Consider the following 23,138-nt stretch of genomic DNA (forward strand, 5'->3'; position numbering starts at 1 on the left):
AGCCAGTGTGAATGTTGCCCCTGTTCATTGTTTTGCTTTGGCCTCCCAGATGTAAAATAGGTGGTCAGTATTTTTCTACTTCACTGGGTTCCTGTAAAATTAAAGACTTTAAAAAATATGAATCACTGAGATACTTCAAGAAGGAAGGTTATATAAATGTAGTCTAATTCTATAAGCTTCTTCAGATGAATTGCATTTTTATTACCGCAGCCTTCTGCTACATCCTTGTTGTTTATTCATGCTATTAGTGTTTGTAGAGACTAGTTGTTATTTCAGATGATGAATCCCAGTCTTATTTTCTTTGCTCAATGAACAATTTTTTTTGGGTCATGCAAACTGCTGGGTCACATTGATCTAATCCATAGTTGCCAACACTGAGTGCTTCTAAACACCAAGGCCAGTTTTCTGAAATGCAAAATTTCTCTACTGTAGCATCTCTCCTCTTGGCATTTCCCAGATCTACTGTGACTTACAGCTAACATCTAACTCAAAGTTGATCGTCACGCAGGAATTACAACAGACATTGTTTGGATGGAAGGAGGTGCTTGTTAGCTCGTGAAATAGGCAGAACAAACTGGCATTATCATCAAGACACTGTTTACAAACTATTCTTTGGCATCAGACTGTTCTTTAGTATTAACCAAATAGTTAACTATAATAACTAAATGTTAATTTATTCTTAACCAAAAGGAGCAGATTCTAAGCAGGTTCTTCTTGTTCTGCATGTTCAATGACGTTGTTCTGTTGTTTCTTTAGAAACCGCTGAGGGGCAGCAGGTTTTCACATGGAAATGGGCTTTCATGTGTAAGGAAATCTGGAGCTGTGAGTATTATACTTTTGATTATTTTAATGAATTCCATGCATCAGATCACTGAAAGTTTTAACCAAAGTTTCACTGTGTGCTCCTGTAAATGAATGTGATTTTGCTTGTTTATGGAATCTTGATGTATTTTTTCTCCATGAGTAGAAAAAACCTGAAGAATGTCCTATGAGATGTGTCTGGAAAGCCCCATTTATGGCTGTAGTGTGCCTCTAAGATTGCATTAATGAGTAAGTCTGTCACATGCCCAACACACATTTAGGCACTACTTTTAGAAATGAGGCCAGGATATTAGGACAAAAGAATGAGAAGAGCTTTGATTTATTAGTTAGATTTATTACGAGCTGACTAATGGAGTAGGCTGTGTTACTCAGAAATCTCTGTAACTAACCAGACACCCTACTAAAACAGATCCTGTTCTAGTCAGACTATTAGGCTGTGCCATGAACAGGAAAGACAGTAGTGAATGCAGTCCATTCTTACTCCTAGTACCTCTGCCGTAGCTATCTACCTTATGTGACTGTCTGTTGGCTTTGATCCTCGCTACCCGGATGTGCTACAGGGGTTCGCACCAGCCCAGAGGTCTGGAGTGAAGCACTTTGGTCTGTCAGCATTGGATGCTCACCTGTGTGATCTGCCCAGTTGTTAATAACCCAAGGGAATAGTGATTTAGATCCATGATTTTTTCTGCATATATTAGTGAGAACAGAATAGCTAATCACATTTGCAGAGGACTTCTTCATAGCTTATGCATGAAGGTTTGAACCAAGGGCCAAATCCTTTTACAGCCAAATAATTTTCTGCATGCTAGCAATTACTATTTGGACATACTCCTATGTCCTTTCTGTCCTCAGCTGAGGATGAATTCCTCAGCTTTTCAGTAATATGTCAGGGCACGCTAATCTAAGTATTCTGGTAAAAATTACAAGTAAAAATCAAAAGTCTGAGTTGCTACACTGTGACACCTTGGGCAGTTTGTAACAATTCTGTCAAGCATAAATGTAAAGCATGAAGAGATTCTTTGATTTAATTCTTTACTTTCGTACTCCTGTGCAACCGTTCTTCCACAGGCTAATGTGACGAAACTGATAAGCTATTTTAATTTTGTAGCCAAAGGTAACTGGAGTATGGGCTGTCCTGGCCATGCTCTCACACCTTTGCAATGTTTTATATTCCCACATGTGGGAAGAAGCTGATGGGTAAGAGTCAGGTGTATCATTATGACACACAAGGATTGCTTCATTCCTAGGCAAAACAGGTAAGCCTGTTTGTGCCCCTTTGTGCCGTGGTATCACTGTGAACTGAATGGAGCATGTACAGCTTCAAGTCTGAAAAAAAACCCAGCAAATTTTCTTTCAGGTCAATGGTGCAAATACTAATTATCTCTAAGAGTCCTGTCTGCCTAGCAGAACCAGCAGAACCAGTCACATTAAACAAAGGTGTAGCACTATGAAAGTAGGGTGGAATAGCAATGATTTGTCTGAGACAAGAATTCTCATATGCATAGAAGCATTAGGAAAGGCAGTAGAATGTTTAAAGAATATAGCCTCAATTTGCTGTTCACTTACGGGGCAGACTTGCCAACATACCAGAGAGAAACCTTTCAAGGTCTACCCTTGCAGAAAGCAGTGGCTATAGAGGATGTGGCTCTTCATGACTATCAGATCTAAATTCTGCCTGGTCACGTGGTGGATGCAGTGCTGTACATCATTTAGTATTGCACACAGTGCCTCTTTGCCTCTGTCCTGTCCCTGTTTCAACTTTTCTGTCTTTTGTGCCATTCTCTATACTTTAAAATGCTTGTCTACATTGTATGCCATTTGATTTTTTTTAAGATGAGAGCGGACCTAGCTGTTTTCAAGGAAAAACTTTAGTCCAGTAAGTCCTTTTACTGAGGAAGTAAAATAAGACTAAAATGTTGCGCAATTGGAGACTTAATTAGCTTTTACAGTTCTTGTAAAGAAGACACTTCCTTGTTAAGTCGAAAATACAGGTGTAATTAAGCCTGTTCTGAAGTTAAATCGAAATTAACAGCTCTACTGATTTCTGTCCGTATATGCAGATCTGGGAAGCCATTCGAGGGCCCTCCTTCCCGAGTCCTGTTGCCGTGCACAGAGCCACTTGGAGGCAGTGTTCGCACAGGCTGCTTCAGGCCTGTGCTTGTGATGTGCGATTTCCTGAGATTCCGTCATCGAGAAAAAATCTGAGAAAAAATTATATGCCGGGAAGCATGATTTTTTTAAAAAGCCTTTGCCTTCATAGGACACATCTGTGATTTTCCATGGATCTGTAATACTGTGATGCTCCTGTGAAGTGCTTTTTTGCAAAAACCTTTGTAGGAAGAGCCAGCAGGATCTTCCAGCATACCAGCTGACATAATTGAAAAGAGCATGCAAACTTTCCTGCACGGGGCAGAAAAACACTGCTGCTTGACCTTAAGAATGGTAGAGTCTTTTTACTCTTGGGTTTTTTTTTTTTTTTTCCTTGGGTGGAACTGACCTATTGTTTGTTTGTTTGATTGACTGATTGATTGACAGATTATAAATAAAAACGGATCATGGAACTTCTTTCCCGTGTTACAGATGCCACTGGATCTCTTTCTTCAATTGCACAGAAACAATAACATACAAATGTTTGCAAATGACTGCTACAAAACACTCTTGAACCAGCCAGTGACAACTGGTAATGCTTGTAAATCTTAGTTTGATTGATGCATGTTTGCTGTTGCTTTGTTAGTTGTGAGGTAAGCCACACTTCTCCCTATTCCAAACATACATTTCTCAATCTGCTTTGAAATTCATACTCTCCATTCTGATTGCATCAAGTCCTATTGCCCAAATTTTTTTTTCTTTTCAGGTATACAACTTTGCTAGACATAGAAGCTCTGAGGTGAAGCTGACCAAAATATATGGTCCATATATAAGTCCATCTTCAGATTCCTAGTGTTGGGATATAATTGATTGCTGTCTGTTCCAGAAGTTGTACATGAAGAAGTATACACCATTGACAAAATTTAGTATCATGATTTCATAAACTGTATGTCAAATACCATTTGTATCAATAAAGTGGAACATAAGAAAAAGGTAATGAAGAACTTTATAATAAAGCAAGCTGCTGAAATAATGTATTTCACCATAATATTCTGCCCATCCTGTTTCAATGGTGTCTATACTTAATTCACTGCAGGATTAAATTAGATTATGTTCAATATTTTATGAAGTCAATGGAGCAGATACATGAATCCACTTTTTTCGTTGTTTACATTTTAAAAATGTCACTGAACCTGCCACTGCATTTGTGAATACACATGAAAGATAAGGCAGAGCCACAAATTTGCTTTAGGAAGAAATTTGTGGTACCTGAAGATGTCAGATTTAGTAGGATTCTTAAAAACTTTCTTTTCAAAAGAACAGGGGAAAAAAAAGCTGTATTTTCTGCAAAAAACTGTGGGGTTTGTTACTTAATCCCAAATTTCCTTCTTTACAATACCCTCCTTGCATTTGGTTTACAGACAAATCAGACCAACACCTGACCATTACACAGCAGGTTTTTAGGCCTTTTTTTTGCATGAGGTTGGAAGCTTCAGAGCTGACTAAATATGTAGCCATCTCCTCATGTGTAGATAGCTAGTAGTTTCTGAAGTTTATAGTCTGTTCAGGTCCCTCTTGTCCTGGCATTCAGCGTCATGAGTAAGATTTATTCTTTAGATTATAGAAAAGGTAAAGACTTTGGATCTTCACTTCTGGATCTGAACTTCCAAGGTCCAGGTCACTTCACTTCTGCCCACAGGTAAAAAAACATAAGAGATAGGAAACTCTGGATAAAAATCTGATGGATGTGATTTCTGGGTATATGATTAATCGCAGACTCAGAAGAATGAATGAACAGGGTCTGTTCAACTGAGAGAAAAACAATGTATGTAAATCTTCAAATGTTTAACAGACTTTAGGAAGGGAAGAAATTATTCATGTCTCTAATGAGCTGTAAAGAAATAATTGAGAAAAATAACAAAACAACAACAACAGAAAGGAATAAATTCCATCAAGGAATATTCAAATTAGGAAAATTTGGTTAAGAGTGAAGTAACCAGACCTGGTCCTTGTGGATCCCTTCCAACCACAAATATTTTGTGTTTCTGTGATTGTAGACATTGAACTAACCTGGCATTGTCATGGAAGCTACATCATTAGATGTATTTCCAAACAAGGTTAAGCAAACACCCTCTCCTACAAATAAATGATCCTTAGGGTACTAAATACAGGAGCTAGCCTTCTAAAGCACCTTTCATTTCCTATCTAAGTTTTCAGACAGGCTTTCCAGGGAAACAAATTTCCTAGGACTGTGCTGTTGGCCTGTTATTTCCTTAACAAGTCATGTAATTAACCATTAGAAACCTAAGAAAATCTAACAGTTTCCTTATGCCTAAGAGGTTACACTGAAAGAAATGGGAAAGAAAGCTTGGTAGCTTGGTTGGCTTTGCTGGTTGGTGTTTTTGGGGGTTTGGGGTTTTTTTGAGGCAGGGAGTGTTGGATTTTTTTGGAGGGGTTGGGTTTTTTTGATAGATTTGGGTTCTTTAGTGATCAATAAAGCACCCTGAACTTGTTGTCAGCCCACTGGCAATTCCTTTATAAGCCCAGCCTGTGATATGAATAAAACAGGGAATGTTTGTTTCACCCACCTTTGGCCAGCTCTCATTTTCCGTGTCTTCAAATGGCCTTTAAATATTTCTCATCATAGTGTGTTAAAATTAATCTTTTTCAAACTGGGTATCAAAAATTCAAAATAATATCTTCATAAATACCAGGTTCTTCAGTATTCTGTGTTGTGAAGTAATCCATTTCAATACAAATTTTTGCACATTATGACGGTTTCCAAAAAATCAGCCCAGCCACTTATATATTATATAGTTAGTGTATGATGGTCAAGCTGCATTCTATGCCACAAGAAGTCCCTAAACAGGTAATGATTGTTCAAAACACTTCTTTTCCAGTTGTAGCCTGTGTTTTAAGCCACCTAATCGTGTATGTTCTTAATGCTACATGCATTTTGGTGATCATCAAAGATCTGCTCTTCCTGTTTTACAGATTTTGCAATATTCCACTCTCTACAGAGGTAATGTTGAAAAGCATTTAGGAAGCAAAGGAGTTTATAAAGCACATAAAGCATACTTACATGGATGCTTTCCAAATAATCTGCATTTTAAAATATCTACTATCTTGATTTGTCTACTTTTGGCTTTCAGGCAAAATTTCTAGCTAGCAAGTATTTTAATATGATATAAGCCTAGGGAAGGAAGGCTTATACCTGTCTGCCAATAACAGTCTGAAAAGGATACCTGAAGTTTCCCGTTGAAGTGTTGCATATTTGTTTCCTGAACTGCAGAATACCAACATGGATAGAAATAAGGAAATAGGCGTATACATAAAAAGTAGTCAAACTAAATCTTTCAACACTAACTGTGAGAATGAGATTTTCATAAAGGTAGTTTACTTAATGTAGGATGGGTGGAAATTCATTCTAGAGAGAAATCTAAGTTGTGTAGTATTTCACAAAAATAAATGATGGAAATGTGTCCTTTATAAGTTCCAATATAGTGTTTTCCTATGAAAACCCTTCTCAACAAATCAGTGTACAAATTCCATGGGTTTTCTTAACTTGAATGGATTGATCTATTTCCTAACAGAGTTTTTTATTTATTAAAGCTAAGATTGTAGAGTGAATCAATCAGCTTAAAAAAAAAAAAAAAAGGCATGTTGTACTACTCTTTTAAACAGGAGTTATATCTTAGAAACCTGTTTTTTTGCTATTTTAAGATAACCAAGTAATTAAAAAGAGATTTCCAGAAATCAGCTGCATCATTTGAAAATTGGCTTTTTACTGGGGTACAATAATTCTTTTTGAGGTCTTATGATTTAAGGTGTGAAGATAATACAATAATATTTCGTTATATTATTTTTAATTTATTTGACTTTTTTTTTTAATTGCAGAGTAATTTCTTAAGCCTTTCAGTCTCCAGAAGAGTAAATCTTCTGTACATGGTACCTTAAGACAAAAACTGAGTTACCTACCTGCCATTTTTCTTTTCTAAAAGCTCTCTGAACCTTTCCCCCCGCATATAAGACATTCCTGCAAGATCTCATTTTCCTTATGGTTTGATTGCAACTGCAAGATGTATTTTTCAGTTTACTTTTATTCTCTTGAAACCAAGAAAGTGACTACAAATAATTGGTGGCTTGTGTGTTCCTGCACTAGTTCTCAATAAATCTGGATGTCTGAGAAAGCTCCTGTAATACCAAACTGAAAACAGACTTGGAAGTTGAAGTCCATTGACATTGTATTTATAGATAGCTTTTTCTTTTTTCACAGGTGGGTTGAGCCAATTATGACTTTCCAAGTATTTCTGTTGTCTACCCAATTAATGGCACCTAGCTAACCAGAAGCTCAATTATTATGAGAATTCAAAATTACTTTTGACTGTGTATTGTTTAAACTATTTGTCTAGAGAAAGATTTTATTGTCAAAGTAAGACATATTTACTATGTAATCACATTCTTTCTGCATTTTGTCTCTTTCACTACATTTTAACTGATAAATCAACACAGTACTCATCTTCACAGATTTTCTGAAGCATGAGATGGTCAGTAGATAAATCATTGTAAGATTTACACAATTGCACAATTGATTAGAACTTCTTTTTCTGGAAAAGCTCCTTCAACTGTTGTTCAGTTGTTGCTTCTTTCTGTTGCATCAGCTCCTTGGCTCCTTTGGTCACTCCCCAGCCATCTGGCTTTGACATGGAAGGACAATATGGCCTGCCTGAAGCAGGCTTCAGATTCTCCCAGTATTCTTTTCTTGCCCTAAATAAAGAAATAAAAATTCAGGGTTTTTTTCCAGCACCTCAAAATATTGAAGGAAATGTGGCTTAAATAACAATTGCAAAGGGTCATCTAACTTGTAAAGATTGACATTATACATAGATACAGAAGTATGAATGAAAATATGCAATTAAATACTACATGCTTTAAAAGTATCTTTAAAAGTATCTTTCCACCTTTGAAAGGAATACTGTAAGCCAGCCACAAACTGGTTTACAATACTCTGTCAGTTTTTCCTTTTCATTTTCATGAATTACATTCACAGATCCTCTACTTCTCCTTCACCCTTTTCCCTGCTCCTAGGTCAGCTTTAATTCTTTGAAATTATTAAAAATAAACCACATCATTGTAAACATAGAATGTTTACAGTGATATTTAGATGCCCACATCAGCTAAGCGTGTGCTCTGTGGAGCATTGTAAGCCTTTGCAAAAGGTGTGCTGGCTTCCAGGTCAGATATACGTACCTTGCTCTGACCCAGGGTTTGGTATGCATGCTCAGGTTATCACCCCAGCTACCATGTTTCTCAGAAGCTTCCGGCAAAAATCCCCTTTCAGGAGCCAACTCCTCAGCTATCGCTCGAATATGATATGGCTCAAATCCACAGCAGCCTCCAATGTAACGAATTCCTAAGTCATAGGCCTTTCTTGCATATTTCTGAATGTCCCATCTGGTTACAATTCTTGGCTCCAGACCTGCAAAGACATTAGTATCTTAAGTTTCCACCACGGTCCATTCCATTTTTATCCATTTTTTAGTAAGAAATCATGTTGTTGAAACACTTGCACACTGTTTGCAAAAGTGGTTGTAGGTGTAGATGTACGTGTTTGAACTGACTGACCTAGGATCAGGGATTCAAACTTTCACAAGGCTAGCTTTCAGGTTCTGCAGTGCTGGTAAGCACTGTTGGCTTTGCAAAACAGCACCTAGTATCTTCTAAGGCTGACCACATGCTTTCCATTCTGCCAGAGTTCTTAGCTGAAGAATTGGAATACTTTCAATGTTATGGCTGTATTTCCTAATAAACAATAAATACCTGGGAAATCTGATTACCACACACTAATCTGTGATAGGAGAAGGTATCAGCCTACCTGCAGAGGAATAATCCTGCTCATTATTCGTCAGAAATGCTTATTACACTTTTTGTCTACGATCAGATACTGGCAGCCAGTTGTTTCAGCTGGGATCTTTAGCTATTTCTTAGTCCATCCCTTAGTCATAATTCCAGTCATGAGCAACTTGCTGCCTCAAACCACCTCATTCCTTGTGGAAAGTTCTGTGTGTAGGTTAAGTTAGAATGCAATCTTTATTTTGAACCTTTCTCTCTGCTGCAGGTTGTGTTGAGCATTGTGATGGAGTAACAAGAGCTGAGAGAGTAGACTTGTGGAAGAAAAGGAATAGGAAGTGTAAACAGCAAAGAAAAGCACACCTCAAAGAGCTGGAGGCACAAGAGTGGCATAACTGGAAAGAAAAGAACAGGGACTGAAGAAGAAACTTTAAGAAATAAAAATACAGAAATAAAAGAATAAAAATCTTCCCACTTCTTAATGCACATGCACATCTGAAGGACATGAACCAGCATGATTATCAGGCAAGTGCAGCATCATGTCTGTACACTGAACACTCTGCTGGGCAAAGCAGCTGTGTTTGAGGTAGTAAGGCTCCAGCAACACAAAGACGAAGTAGGATTGAAGAATGTTACTATGTTCTGTCCCAAAAATGCCTAACATGCAAGAAGTTGATGCAAAGCAGATATACTGTAAGTCCATTGTGTAGTTAAGAAACAGGATCAAAAATTAAAAAGCAGAAGGAAGACAATTAAATATTCTTAAACAGAAAATTATCGGTGTCAGAGGGAAAGACAGGACAAAGGAAAAGTAGGTGGACTAATATTGCATGGAAAACTTAGATTAAGCATTTTAGAAAGCTGTTCAAATAAAAACAAGCTTTTGTACAGTGCTGCAGATATGACAGAAAGCACCAGAAGCACAAATTCATTATTTCCTTTTCTTCCATATATCATTAAAAAGCTAATGCAAAATTTATGCAAATTATCAACAGTAAGAATGCATCATTGTGCACTCAACTTAGACCTGTACAAGCAACTCTGTTCAGGGGAACAGTATAGATTGTTTCCCTGTCTTCTCCATCTCCCTGTCACAATCATGTGACCTGATGAATGAATTCATCCGATGGCAGATGAAGTGGCTAAGCCCCTGTCCATCATATTTGAAAACTTGTGAAAGTCCAGTGAAGTTCCCAGTGACTGGAGAAGGGAAAGCATAACCCATACTCTAAAAAAGGCAAAAAAGGAAAAGCCAGAGAAATACAGACCAGTCAGTCTTAAAATGCCCAGAAAAACCATGGATCAAATCCACTGGAAACTGTGCTAAGGCACACAGAAAATAAGGATGTGACTGGTAGCAGCCAACATGGCGTTACTGAGGGCAAATCCTGCCTAAAAATTTGGCGGCCTCCTATGAGGGGGTTACAGCATTGGTGGAGAAGGGAAGATCAACTGCTGTTACTACCTTCCTGGACTTCTGCAAAGCATTTGATACTGTCCCACACAACATCCTTGTCTCTGAAGTGGAGAGACACCTTCCCAAAACCAATTAACATTTTATTTTCCATGTCTGTCAGTGCAACTTGGCTTTTTTTCTTGGCTTTATTCAGAATGAAATATCTCTAAGTTAACAGTTTTTGATGAGAAGAATTGTAACCTGCTCCTAGATTTGCCCCCTCGATATATCTGCTTTTTGAGATAGTTAAGTATGCTCTCACTGACCAGGACATTTCTTTCTAAAATATTGTCCGTATTTAACTGGTGACATTTCAGAGAAATTGCAATAACACAGAAGAGAACACATAGAAAAATAAATACTTCTGCCATCTAGATGCTGGAGTTTGTCAATACAACACACCTAACACTTTCCCAAAAACTTAGATCTTGTTGCCCTACACAGAGTTTATGTACTCTTCAGATACCTAAATATCTCTTTTGTTATTGCCTTCATGAAAATGGAGTAATTTGGTCAGTTTAACAATGATTTACCAAACAGATTATCTGCTGTCAAGCAATCGATTGGTGCTTCTGGGTTTTGAAAACACTCACAGAGCCAGACTTCACCAATTAATTATTCATGGCAATTCTGAATGCTGAGATGTCATACAGATTGCTTATAGCACACAAGCCAAGAACCATAACAAACTAAAGAGTGAATCCTTCCATTCACTTGATTGCCTACTGCATATCTGTTTGATTTCTTTTTTTTCTGCTTGCAATCAGAGGAGCTATATGAAGGAATGAATAGGATAAATGAGTTCCTAACATTTTTAAACATCAGATATTTCCAGGACTCAGACGTCTTATTACCATTTAATGAATGCCTCAGGCTTATTCTTTATTCTCTTTCCTTCATTTATGTAAAGAGAGGAATCTAAAGGAAAACAACAAGCTTCCTGAAAATCACATATACTTCACAATTTTTTTGCTGCAAATTCAAATTGTGAATGTTTTAATACCATTTATTCTGATCTTGAAAAGAAGGGTGTATGATATCTGAAAATGAAAGAATTTTCTAATCAGCCTTAAAATGTTTAAGCTGATTTTGCCCTTATGTTAAAGGGATCCTTTACCTCTCACGTGAAAATAAGCACTAAATAGAGAAGCCTTATATACATATTAAATGGCTGAATCTTTCAGTTTTTGTAGAGTTTCCCCTGAGCATACATGTGATAGACTTCTTCTCCAAACTGCTAATTTGTTAGCAATGTTAAAGGCCCCTTTCTGCTTTCTCTCTAATCTCATGTACATTAGACAGCCACACTTACAATAGTGAACTACTATGAGTGCAGTAATAATGTTCCTATATCCATTGTACTGCATTGTACATTAAATCCTTACATGGGTAAGCATAGGCCTTGTGGGATAGATGTCACAACCCAGAATAATGGTGTTTTTTTAGTACTTTTGCTGCTGTTCTTTGGACTGTTTACAGCTGTCCTGAACAAGGTTCTATAGCACGAGAAAGAACATTTTAAAAATAAATTTAGGTTGTGGCATTTTAAGTCTTTTCATCATAATTACACATTGAGTCACATGCTCTGATACTACCGAAGTATTCTCACTATGTGGATGATCTTTACTCCAATATTATATTTTAACCTGTCTGGAAAATGCCAGACAGGATAACTAGGACTCATCATACTGAATAAAAGGACACCTTGCAGTTCCAGCTGTACTATAATCTGGGGGGAAAAAAAAAACAGGAACAATCAATAAAACAAAACCAACCAACCACCACCAACAAAAAAGATACTCTTGTCTTACCAAAGGGAAATTCCGGAAGATCAATAAAGCCCTGCTTTCCACAATCAGGTGTATGGAAAGCAAGTGGCTGGGACATCAGGTGAGCTTTCAGTTTAGCAGCCTGCAAGCCCTCTTTCATCAGCCTCACAGTTTCAAGAGAAGTTTCTGGATCAAAATGGCAGTTGACTCCAACTATAGAAGCACCTAGGAGGAGGAAAGCAACTTCAAGTCACAGCTCCCCAGGAAGTGGGAGATGAAAGTACTTAGCAACAGCACTCTAGAAGCAGTGCTGTCCATCTTTACATCAGTGTTATGAAAACAAGGCAGCTGTGCTAGAGCCAGGCACACACAACCTCCTGAGGTTGATCATTCCATTTATATCTCAGCTGCACCCTTCTTTACCTTCCTAATGATGAATCACATCTTCTACCCTCTTACAGATGTTTTTTCTTACCAGTGTTTAATCAGTGAAGTCTGATTATGTATAGTCACACACGCAAATAAGTAGCAGGTTCTTAACACAAGTTCTACCTTTGGATTTCAACTGTAACTCAAAAAGGAAAAGAGAAGTTCGGAATAGATACGTAAACCCGTGTACCTTCACTCATCATGCCCTTGATTAATTTCTTCTGCCCTTCCCCTTGTCCTGTAGAAAATAGCCTTTTATAGGCAAAATTATTAATTTTTTCACCCTCTTAATTCTCTCATCCTGAGCTTGAACTGTGTGCAAAAATACTTCAGAAAAACATAACCAGAGAATCAAAGGTGGCTTTGTGCTTGTGATTCTAGAATTTGGGGACAGGTCCGTAATGAAATTTGAGTAGGTTTAGGATTTTGCTGTATTCAGTATCAGTTGTGTCTGGCTATTGCTCCCACCCATTGCATACTGGTTATCAAGGATCTCATAGCTATATTTCCACATAATTTTTACTAGTAAAGTACATATAAAAACTTTTCTACAGAGTTAAAACTCATCAGATATGACTGGGAAGCTACCTCCTTGAGATATACATCTATTTATTTCAATTATTAAGGACTTTACTTTGTTCCATACTTTTAAAGGACACATTAAAGCAGATTCTTACCAGCCTTTACCAGCTGGACAGCACATTGTCCAGGGGACACTCCATGCATGTCTCCTTCTGGACCAATGCACATCGTAGCTGCAACTGGCTTTCCAGATTCTTTTAGAACTTCAACTGCCCAGACAGCCTCTTCAACATGTTCAAAATACTGAAAGAAATTAAAACTAGGCTATTTTGTTTCTCAGCAACGAAATATAAAAATATAAATCCAGACCCCAAATCCACCATCAATACAATAATTTTATTCTTTTCTGAATACTAACATATTCTTTTCTTTATACTAACATAATTCAATTGAGTTTACTGGCCACACAATTTAAAAAGAATTTCTAAAAGTGAATAAAAATAAATTAAAAATAATGATACTTTTGTTTCAGAATAAGAATGCCCATACCGGAGGTTAATCAAGGATTAACTGAAGAACTTTTGTCAACTAGAGAAGTCATTTTAGGTTGCTTTCCACATATGGGAAGAAATAGGGATTAGTCAAGATCCCATTTACATTTCTTCTTTGTATCAGCACAGAATTTTACTTGACTGAGGTAGAAATTGAAGTTTCAAAGTCCTATTCTAGAGTACCTGTAGATGTTGGTATACATCTAGAAAAATATCTGATACCATTGGGATACAAGCACAGCAGAAAATTTTAAAGGAGGTAGCAACATGTAGTTATAGACCCTAAATAGACATCTTCAAAGTTAACAGTGTGCCAGTTGAAGGCATGCGCTTATTTTTACAAATTTACCTCTGCAATTAGAAAGTCCACGTTCTTCTTCATAAAGACATCCAGTTGCTGTCGAAAGGCTGCTTTAACCTCTGTTTTATCCTTGCAGCTTAAGTAAGATGGTGTTTGACTGACTCCTCCAGCCACTAAAGCATCACCTTCATTAGCCACTTCTCTTGCAATGTCACAAGCAGCTTCATTAACTTTTTGGCACTGTGTGAATATAGATTCTGTTAGTTTTATCTTACAGAGGTATGCATGTAATTTCAGAGCACTATAAGGACAAAAATAGTCAAAAGTCAGAATGGTTTTTGTATTTTTTTACAATTTAAATTAAATTTAATTAAAATTAAATGGATTTTAAAGTAATATTGATTAGGAAGATATGTTTCTTTCAAACAGTAAAAAACAGGAAGGAAACTAATTTCTTGCCTCCTCTAAGTTACCATATTATCAAATACTACAAAATACATTACCTTTAATAGATCTTACACAAATAGCCTATAAAAAGCAAGTATTTGGTGTGAAGTGGAATTTCCGTTGCCTCTTAGAAAATGAGTTATTTACACCTAAGCATATCCTTTCATTCTGAAAATTGTGGATGGAAAACAAAATATATGGGAATTACAATTTTTTTTAAAATGTATTTTAGTGTACTGATAAAGACCAGAAAAACCACTCAATGCCAAACCATCTAGTCTCAAAGGAACTATATAAAAATGTTTGGCCAGGAATTCCACCGGACCTTAGGCCTACATCTAGTAAACACGCCCAGCATCCGAAAATTCCTTTGTGTAGGGGGTAACAAAACACCAACATTGTACTTCTGTTGATGTAACAAATTACCTTCACATGAGGGAAGGGGAATATTGACTACAGTGTGTAGCTCCAATTCTTTTAGTTGCTACTCAATGAATATATGGCTCTAAGAAACATTTTGTTCTCATTAGCCACTCATTATTCTCTAGGATTCTTCACCATTTTTGCAGCTGAGTCATATCTCTGGAAGTTAAAGCACTTCTGTTTTTTCACTACTTGCTCTCTGTGCATGTAGTACTCCCTATAATCTTTGTATCAAAACTCCGGTAAACCCATCTCCTCAGATAAAAATATAGAAAAAATACTATGTGGTCATTCTCTTTCCTCTCTTCATCCTTGCCCCATTTTGTCTTTGATTTTTGTTTTGGTTTGGGTTTTTTTGTCACATCACCTTGCCTTTCTTGCTATTCCAAACTCTGTAATTGCATCGTCTCATTCTCTGGTCCTCAAAATAGCCAAAACTCTTATGACAAACTCGATAATGTTTCTGCCAAACCTTTTGAAATTAATCAACTTATTTTGTATCTCCATCAAAACTGTTTTACTCACACTTATTTTCTCAGCTACATAATTTCCCCTGTTCTCTAGTTTGTCCTCACTGGCATAAAAGGTGAAGGTCTGCAGAACATTGGCTCCAGCTCTGAGGAATTCCCGGTGAAGCTGACGAACTGCAAATTAAGATACAAAGTTATTACTGTGTTATCCTAAAATCCAATGTTTATTGATGAAATGTTACTGTAAAATAAGTGGCAATGTGTTTACTAGAAAACCCATTATGAGAAATTAGAAGCAGTACCCCAGTCTGCATAGAATTTCTTTCTTCTCACTCTCAAAACATTAGGTAGAAATTTTTCTCCTTAGTTCTTCTCTGCTAAGAATGACTGAAGATTTCCATTTAGTTTATCTACAGATTAATTTTTGCCTGCCACCTTGCCTATCCTCTCTTTTCTGCAGTCCTTCAGATCTCCCTGATATAGACCTTTATAGAGATTTTATAGCGATTTAGGAAGGGATAGCAAACATCTAACAAAAGAACATGAAAGCATAGCAAGGAACACCAGACAAAAGGTTCTTCAAATGAAAAAGCTGCCTTTTCTTAGCTTCTATACTATGAAGAAGAAAACAAGACAGTATCATGGCAATAAATTTAGGGACAAGATGATACTTATATGGAAGAATACAGTGTTTCATTGCCTCCTCTATTTTGCATTTTTGAGTTTTCTCCCCTGACAAAACTTTAAAAGAGCCTAGTCAGCCAAAACCAAAGCTCTATTTTGCTAAATACACCCTTAATTAGAAGATTTGTTGCTCCCGAAAAGTGACTCACATCAGAGAGTTAATTCTTTCTGTATGTCTGCACATGATGATTTTACTTCATAGACAACACTCTTTTTAAAGGAAAGGCTACCATTACTTTTAATAGACAAATTTCTTACATTAGGGCTTTGGGAAAGGGCTCTGTAATGGTAGTTGTGCCTTTCTGGCTGTAAGCAGTGCACTGCAATCACCACAGCAGGAACAGAATAGGAACTGTCAATTGATTTTATTATATACCCACAGAATAATAATTACAATAATTTCTGGAATGCTACTGGTCATGTAAAACAGAGTGAAATGCTCAGCAGCTTATAGCAAATACAGGAATAATTTATTCCCTAGGTACTGTACACAAGACACTTATTACCTAAACACACAATAACACAGCACTTTCTGTGGCAGAAGTTTATAAAAGTTTTCCTGAAATCCTAGTTTATCAAAACTCATTTGTCCACAGACACACTTTGTGTCACTAAGAAAATGTGCAAGTTTGTCATGACAATACAAGTACTCCCTTATGCTGCAACACAGCTTTCTACACCAGAGAAGCTCAAGTAGCATTTTGTGTTGCTAGAATCAACCTGCATACATGCAAGATGTCTGCTTTCAGTGAAGGATCAATGTAGTGTCTCTTGCTTTTCTCTACTGGTACAGTATTTAATTTCTACTTGCAGTTGTGGGTAACTGCACAATGCTTCTCTTCTTACTACACAGGTGATTTAACACAGTGCTTCTTTGCCCAGCAGGCACAAAAATCTTTCCAGGAACATAGATTATAGTAGAGCTATGGTTCAAAAAGACCATGGAATCTGCCTGAACTCCTGGGATCAAATTTCATTTTCACAAAAATTTGTAGTGCAGGGAGTATTCTTTTACCTACATCATAGCAACAGGCTACTGATCCCAAATAAAAGGGCTGTCTCTGTATGTTTCTAATGTTCTGCAATTTTTATCCTCCTGAATGAGGAAGCATTAATGAAAACTGGTCAGGAAATAAGAAAAGGAAAAGAAGATCTACAAATATTTTCACAAATGCTCTATGACATTTGGATAGTAGACCATTCCTAGAAAAATGCCTGGGATTTGTGTGAACAGGGATGGTGATATAAGTACGAAAATGAAATACAATCTAACACGTATGATTAAGGAACTTCACACCCCAAAATACCAAGTATTTGAATAGGAGACATGGGTTAGCCTTTGAGGGAAACAATAGTGTTGTATCAGCCTGAATCTCATTCAACCTCAGGCAAATAGGTTTTACCAGTAGAATACATTGTTGCTTTTATCAAACTCACAGCACTATGCATTATCAAAACCCCAAACCACTCTGTAATTTACTTGTGTGACTTCCAGCATGTTAATGAAACTGTGTTTTCCTTCAGCATTTGAGAAGTGGGGATAACACTCATATATGAGGCTAAAACATTATTAATAATTTGATGCATTTTAGGAGACAGGTGTATAACACCAATTTTTCAATTAAATCCATCATGAGTTGGACATTTCCTAAAAGACACAGACATAAGCTGTGAGGAGATAGGGGCAATAAGCACCCATACATATGGCTTACTACAGAGCAATACAGAGCAATACCTGATCTGTCTCAGAAAGAAAATTTAGATCTCCTAATTTCTAAAATTATCAGTCTGGCAAATCTTCTCTTTGGTAATACAGTTAATGGCCTCAAACTCTCTTTTTTTTCTTTTAGTACTTGCTGCCTTCTCAGAACTTCCTTCCTTTTCCTCTCCTTATAAAGACAAGAAGCTGTGGTAGTTGTATGGTTTTTATACCCGCTGCCTCAGCCAGTTGCTCCTTGTGTTCTTTTACATCTGCTTTCAAAGTAACATGACCCTTGAGCAAGCAGGAGCAAAAAGCAGTAATGGAGGGAAAACAGCCCCACTGCACAAAAAGAAATGAACGCATTTACCCTGAAGGGTGTATTTATAAATAGCCTATAAGAGACGTGCAGAATGTCAAGGGCTTTTGAGGTGAAAAAAATAACAAGCAAAGGGGAAATAAAGAGCATGGGACAAGTGCTATGAGTTGTAAGATGGAACATGCAGGGGCAGACAAAGGTAGACATGGAAAGAAATAGAGAGATGATGGAATGTCTCTTTGGGAGATGAGTCAACAAATTAGGTCATCAAACCTTAAACTTTTGCTGGAGCTCTGCATTATCGAAAGCTGCCTATAACCCTACATTAGGGATGCAAAGTGACACAAAAGTGACATTTGAAGGCTAAGAAGGATTAGGCTGAAGAAATAGGTAAAGTATACAAAATGAGGTAACAGAGAGAACTAAGATAGCTCTCCTTTCCCTCCTCTTCCTTCTTCTCCTGTATAGAAGAAAAAGACTAATTTGGAATGGCAAACACTTAGAACAAAGAAATTTTTTTCCCCAGGATATTCTGAATTGGCTTGTGGGATTAACTGCACATCATATTACTAGGGCAAATGCTTTCTTGTAATGAAGCATACATAAATGGATAATACCATCTGCTTCTGCACTATTTATGCTAAACACTATAATCTACACTGGAAGGCATAGAATGGTTGGTCATTTTTTCTCTGTCCACTTTAAGAGAGTTACTCCGTTAAATGTTTGCTGCAATTTTCAGATTCCTATCAGGTTTATAATTCCCCATTTTACAGTGGAGCCAGAAACATTTAATACTCCCATTATGATGTTTATTAAAAACTGCCATTTCTTTGAAAGAATTAATAAAAAAACTAATTTTGTTTATAAAGATAAATTAATTACTAGAACAAAACAGATACTTAACTGCAGAATTCTTTTTCATGAGATATTTTAAATGACAAGCTTTAAATGATCAGCTCAACGACAGACTGAACAAATCCATAACAGAGAAACCACTGAATGTTATTAAACACAAATATAACCACAACTGCATCAAAAAGTCCCTGGGATGCAAGTTATTGAAAACTGAGAGAGCATTCTGAAGAGGTATCACTAGATGTTTGCACTATTCATATTCTTACCCAGCCAACTTCTTTTGGCCAGTGTTAGTGCAAGTCCAAGGGGTAAGATGAGCAGGTTTTAGGCTGTTCTTAATATAATGCTACAGTGTCAAGAGACATTTGTATTTAAAAACCTACTGCAAGTTCCTATATATTTATTATTTAGCCAACCATGTTTACATTCACTACAGGAGTATCATTTCCCAGTAGAACTGACCTGCTTCTGGGTGTTCTACAGTTGCTTCAGGAGTCCAAGGCCCAGCTTTTACATATCCCCTCTTTTCAAGAGCAAAGACAAATCCCCCATCTCCAATCACAATTTCTCCAGCATCCAAGCGTTCTAGAATACCCTGGCGAAAGCAGGAGGGTAGGTTAATGATTACAGTTCTTCAGTTTGGTGGCCTTCCTTTGTTGCCACTTTCTGTATTTGCAAGGCAGACATAAACATCTGTGAGCTAGCAGAAATACTTTTGCCACAATAATAAAAAGTAATAAACTTTCTTCTTGAAATTCTAATTAAAGAATGGTAGGTGTGCTCTTTTGCAGCATAAGGCTTTAATATGTACATATATATTATGTGTAAGACTTCTCATTAGTCAATTATGTTGTATTCCAGAGATACTGTTCCCAGAACTTTAAGTCAATGGTCCAGTTCCATTCCTATAAAAATAAAATGCCATCTTAAATTCTCCTGTAAAATACATGGGAAACTTCTTAAAATGAAACACTAGTACCACTGATCTGTTTAGTAGCTCATCTACACTTTAGCTTCCAATGCCGCCTTGACAGAACCTTACCATAGCACAAGCAGCTTGTGACACCAGATGGCACAACAGGCATCACAGAAAACTAAGCATGCAACAGTTTCCTACTAAACAAAAGGCATCTCAGAAAGCTGACTTGAATTTTCTGACAGTCTTTTCACAGGCCTGCGTTTGCTTACCCAGATTTACAAAAGAAAGAAAATCTTGTTCGTTCTGTACAGCCCTGAAGTGTTTTAGAGTGCCAAGTTAGAAACCTTACAGCACCCTGTGATTAACTGTGCTTCTGCCTTGAACTCCGCATTAATGCAAGGAAAGTGTGGGTACGGGATAAGAATTAATCAAAGGTAAGACTGAACTTTCCATCCATAGTTTTCTTGATGGCATTGGCATTTCAATAGAAGAAATTTGAGGGAGTAGGAAAAAGAAAAGCCTTATGGACATAGAGTTGAGGGTGATTTTCATGCTGAGTGGAAGGTTTTTTTAACAATTAACCTTCAAACTTTACTAATTATCTTTCTTGATAATTTCCTATTCATTAATACAATTATCTCACGCCATATATCCAGCAAAGACAAAAGCTTATGACATCTGAGCACCATCCATTAGGCAGAATGAGAGTATGCCTTTCCAACAGTAAGGAGCACTGTGCCAGCTGTGCCAGTTTCAGTACCAAGCACAGCAATGTGAGGCCCCTTGGAGGCTGCAAAACCTGGCTGAGAGCATCACCTACTTTGGCTGAGGCAGTGACATTGCAGCAAAATGGCAGGACTTGTCTGTACCATGCTGCTGGGCAGAGCTTTGCCAAGTGTTGGCCTGCAAATCTCTGCATCAGATTCCTTTGCACACTATGGACTTGCCAAAATATTGACCCAATTAACTTTAACAAAGTGTGCGAGTTTTTATCTTTGTTTCCACAGAATCAGAGAGAAACAATTTTAGTGTAAATGTCAGGAGATTTTGTAAAGACTGTGCTTGCAATAAATGAACTTTCATTTGTAACAGAATGCCTCAAATGGCACCAGAGAAAAGCTCACTGGCTGAGTCCCTGCTTCCTCTGTCTGCCAAAGAATCTTTTGTAGGTGAAGCCTGCTCCAGAAATTTAATATGCAGAGAACAGGCATGCAGAGGAAAAAAAAATCTTTAACATACAGGCAGCCTCAGCTGTTGCTTGTAAACTGGACATTAAGTAATAGACAAAATTGACATAATATATAGGTATTATATTTATTTTTGTACTATGTAGGTATTTAAATGTACTACAACAGAACTTTCTTTTAACAAGTCACTTCTAGGGTTTAACAGCAGTTTTTCTTCACAGTTCTGGGGTTTTTTGAAGTACATTTTGGTATAATCTTCACTTTTGACACACAGAAGTAACATAAGCCATGTTTGAATAGACCATGCCACCTGAATATATTGTGATATATTAAGCCTAGCATCAGGGTATCTAATGGCAGGAGAGATAAATACAAAGCACAAAATACTTAATAAAAACTTAGTTTGTCAGTTTATGCTGGATTCAAATGGAAATAACTTTTTTGCAAACTTTATTATAGGTCTGACATCTTCTCTTCATACATTTTTACTTTATTTACTTTGCAAAATACCACCGATTAAACCAGCATACAGCTAAGTGAAGTTCAGCATCAACACTGTTTTATTCAGAGACCTACACCCATGTGCTCATGTCTAATCCAGATCAAAATTGTACTGTCAGGTGATCTGGTAGGAGACAAATCTGGTATTAAATTACAAGAAACAGTATGTGTAAAAAGCTATCCAATGCTTTTTTGAGCCGTCATTTCGCTGCTTTACATTTGCTACTATGAATGAAGTTGCACCACATAGTACATACACCTATATATGGAGAGCATGAGTGCAAATGCCTATATGAAGATATTCCTACTACCATCTTTAGGAGTGTAACTGTACTGTGTAACTGAAAAGCCTGCTTGATCCACCTGTAACCTACCTTTTCATCAGTGGAGAGAAAGCAAATCTCGAAACAACCATTCAGATCTCAAACCCCCAAGAGAAGTCCACTGTTTGTAGGGGGAATTTAAGACAGTTTTCTTCTGCTAGGTGTTGAAATTAGGTGGTATGTGTCAAAATATGTAAAGCAGAACAAATACCCCTCACCTTTTTCCTTTCTAACAAATCTACCTGGAAGACCCAGGAAGAGCTCATAGACTTCTTCCCATATCTTCCTGCTCTTTTGCTCTAGACTTATACACTACACATAAAAATGAGTAAAACCCATTCTGAGCAAGATGTGCCCTATTAATGGCAATAGCGTCCTTTAAACAAAAGACAGAATATGTGATTCTGCTGACCTTCTCAAGCAGCAATGCAGGGTACCAGTTCTGATGTATGTCAGAGAGTACAACTTAGATATTGCTCATAGCTTTGCCTTAATGGCCTGAATGGCTGGTGCTTGGATAACTTTTTATACTGGCTTATTTCTTTAACTAAATGGGGGAACAGTGGCCATACATACACTGGAGTCTGGGTTGATATTATAAACACCGTTGCAGCCAGTCATATTAATCAAGGGGTGAGCAATCTGGATCTTTTAAATAGAGTGGTCAGGATGCTGGAGACAGAAATCTTATCCAATAACAGCTTATCCTTAAAATATTTAAGATTTTAGTTTGCAGTGTGTTGCAAGTCCTGCTTAATTTGAGTATTGCATAATATTAAGCTAAATGGTTTTATACTCCACTGACTCCACTCTGTGTTCAGAGAAACAAAGATTCTCTGGGCTGTGACTGCGTTAAGATCAATCTAATTTATCTATCTCATATACCCAAATATCTTTAACGTCTCGATGCTGAACAGGTAAAATTATTTTTATGGCTTTATTTTAAGTTTTCACAAGGTCACCTTACCTGCAGAGATACCGAGTACCTTAGTAGGAGGTTAACCGGCGCGGTCGCGGGTCGTGCCAGTCAAGCAGCAGCTCCCCTGGAGAGCCCGCGGACAAGATCCCGCGGAGGCTGGAGAGGTGACCGGGAGCTCTGCCCTGTGCCAGGCTCCCGGCGCGGGGCTGCTCCCCCGCACTGCCCTGTCCCGCCGAGGCAGCGCCCGCCTGTGGCGGACGGCGGGGGGGACCGCGGCGGAGGCACTGCTCCGGTGCCCACGGGGAGCAGCGGCCGGGTCTGCGCGAGGGAGGGAGACGGGAGATTTACCCTTTTGCCTTGTTTCGCGGTCTTCCTGATCGGCAGCATCTTCCTCGCCCAAGGACGCTGGCTGCCCGGCTATGCCCCGACGGGTCGACGCGAAGCTCAGCTCGACGGGCTCTCCGGCTGCACGTTTATAGCCCGAGGAGGAGGCGGGACGCTGTGGGCAGCGCTGCGGGCGGCACCCCCGCCCGGCCCGGTCGCTGACCCCGCGGGGCGCATCGGCTCGGCGGGGGTGCCCCGCGCCCTGCCGCCGCCCCCG

General features: G+C 37.9%; 1 protein-coding gene and 1 long non-coding RNA gene across 3 annotated transcripts; one reads left to right on the top strand and one right to left on the bottom strand.

Moving 5' to 3' along the window:
* Positions 1 to 523: 523 nt before the first annotated feature.
* On the top strand, positions 524 to 3,955 carry LOC121665014. 2 transcript variants are annotated; one of them, XR_006016194.1, is made up of 3 exons: positions 524 to 822; positions 2,883 to 3,264; positions 3,403 to 3,955. It is a non-coding gene; the product is annotated as an uncharacterized LOC121665014 (long non-coding RNA). The 2 variants fall into 2 exon arrangements; XR_006016193.1 differs by having other exon boundaries at positions 2,883 to 3,955.
* A 3,037-nt stretch (positions 3,956 to 6,992) lies between these two features.
* Positions 6,993 to 22,996, bottom strand: LOC121665012 (betaine--homocysteine S-methyltransferase 1). Its single transcript, XM_042028871.1, has 8 exons — positions 22,886 to 22,996; positions 19,151 to 19,283; positions 15,184 to 15,302; positions 13,837 to 14,028; positions 13,092 to 13,239; positions 12,028 to 12,210; positions 8,161 to 8,389; positions 6,993 to 7,677 (listed from the first exon to the last, which is right to left on the bottom strand). The coding sequence occupies exons 1-8, from the start codon at positions 22,922 to 22,924 to the stop codon at positions 7,503 to 7,505; spliced, it is 1,218 nt and encodes a 405-aa protein (XP_041884805.1). The 5' UTR covers positions 22,925 to 22,996; the 3' UTR covers positions 6,993 to 7,502.
* Positions 22,997 to 23,138: the final 142 nt, after the last annotated feature.

The sequence above is a fragment of the Corvus kubaryi genome, unplaced genomic scaffold (genome assembly GCF_017639235.1).
Source record: "Corvus kubaryi isolate FWS band 111438036 unplaced genomic scaffold, C.kubaryi_AGA036_p1.0 37308, whole genome shotgun sequence".
NCBI classification, from domain to species: domain Eukaryota; kingdom Metazoa; phylum Chordata; class Aves; order Passeriformes; family Corvidae; genus Corvus; species Corvus kubaryi.

Excerpts from the sequence above, each read along its gene's own strand:
- LOC121665012 (XM_042028871.1), bottom strand. The coding sequence starts at position 22,924 with ATGCTGCCGATCAGGAAGACCGCGAAACAAGGCAAAAGG. Across the intron at positions 15,303-19,150 it reads TGTAGAACACCCAGAAGCAG|TTCGTCAGCTTCACCGGGAA; the intron begins GTCAGTTCTACT and ends CTTAATTTGCAG. Across the intron at positions 12,211-13,091 it reads TGTCCAGCTGGTAAAGGCTG|GTGCTTCTATAGTTGGAGTC; the intron begins GTAAGAATCTGC and ends TCCTCCTCCTAG.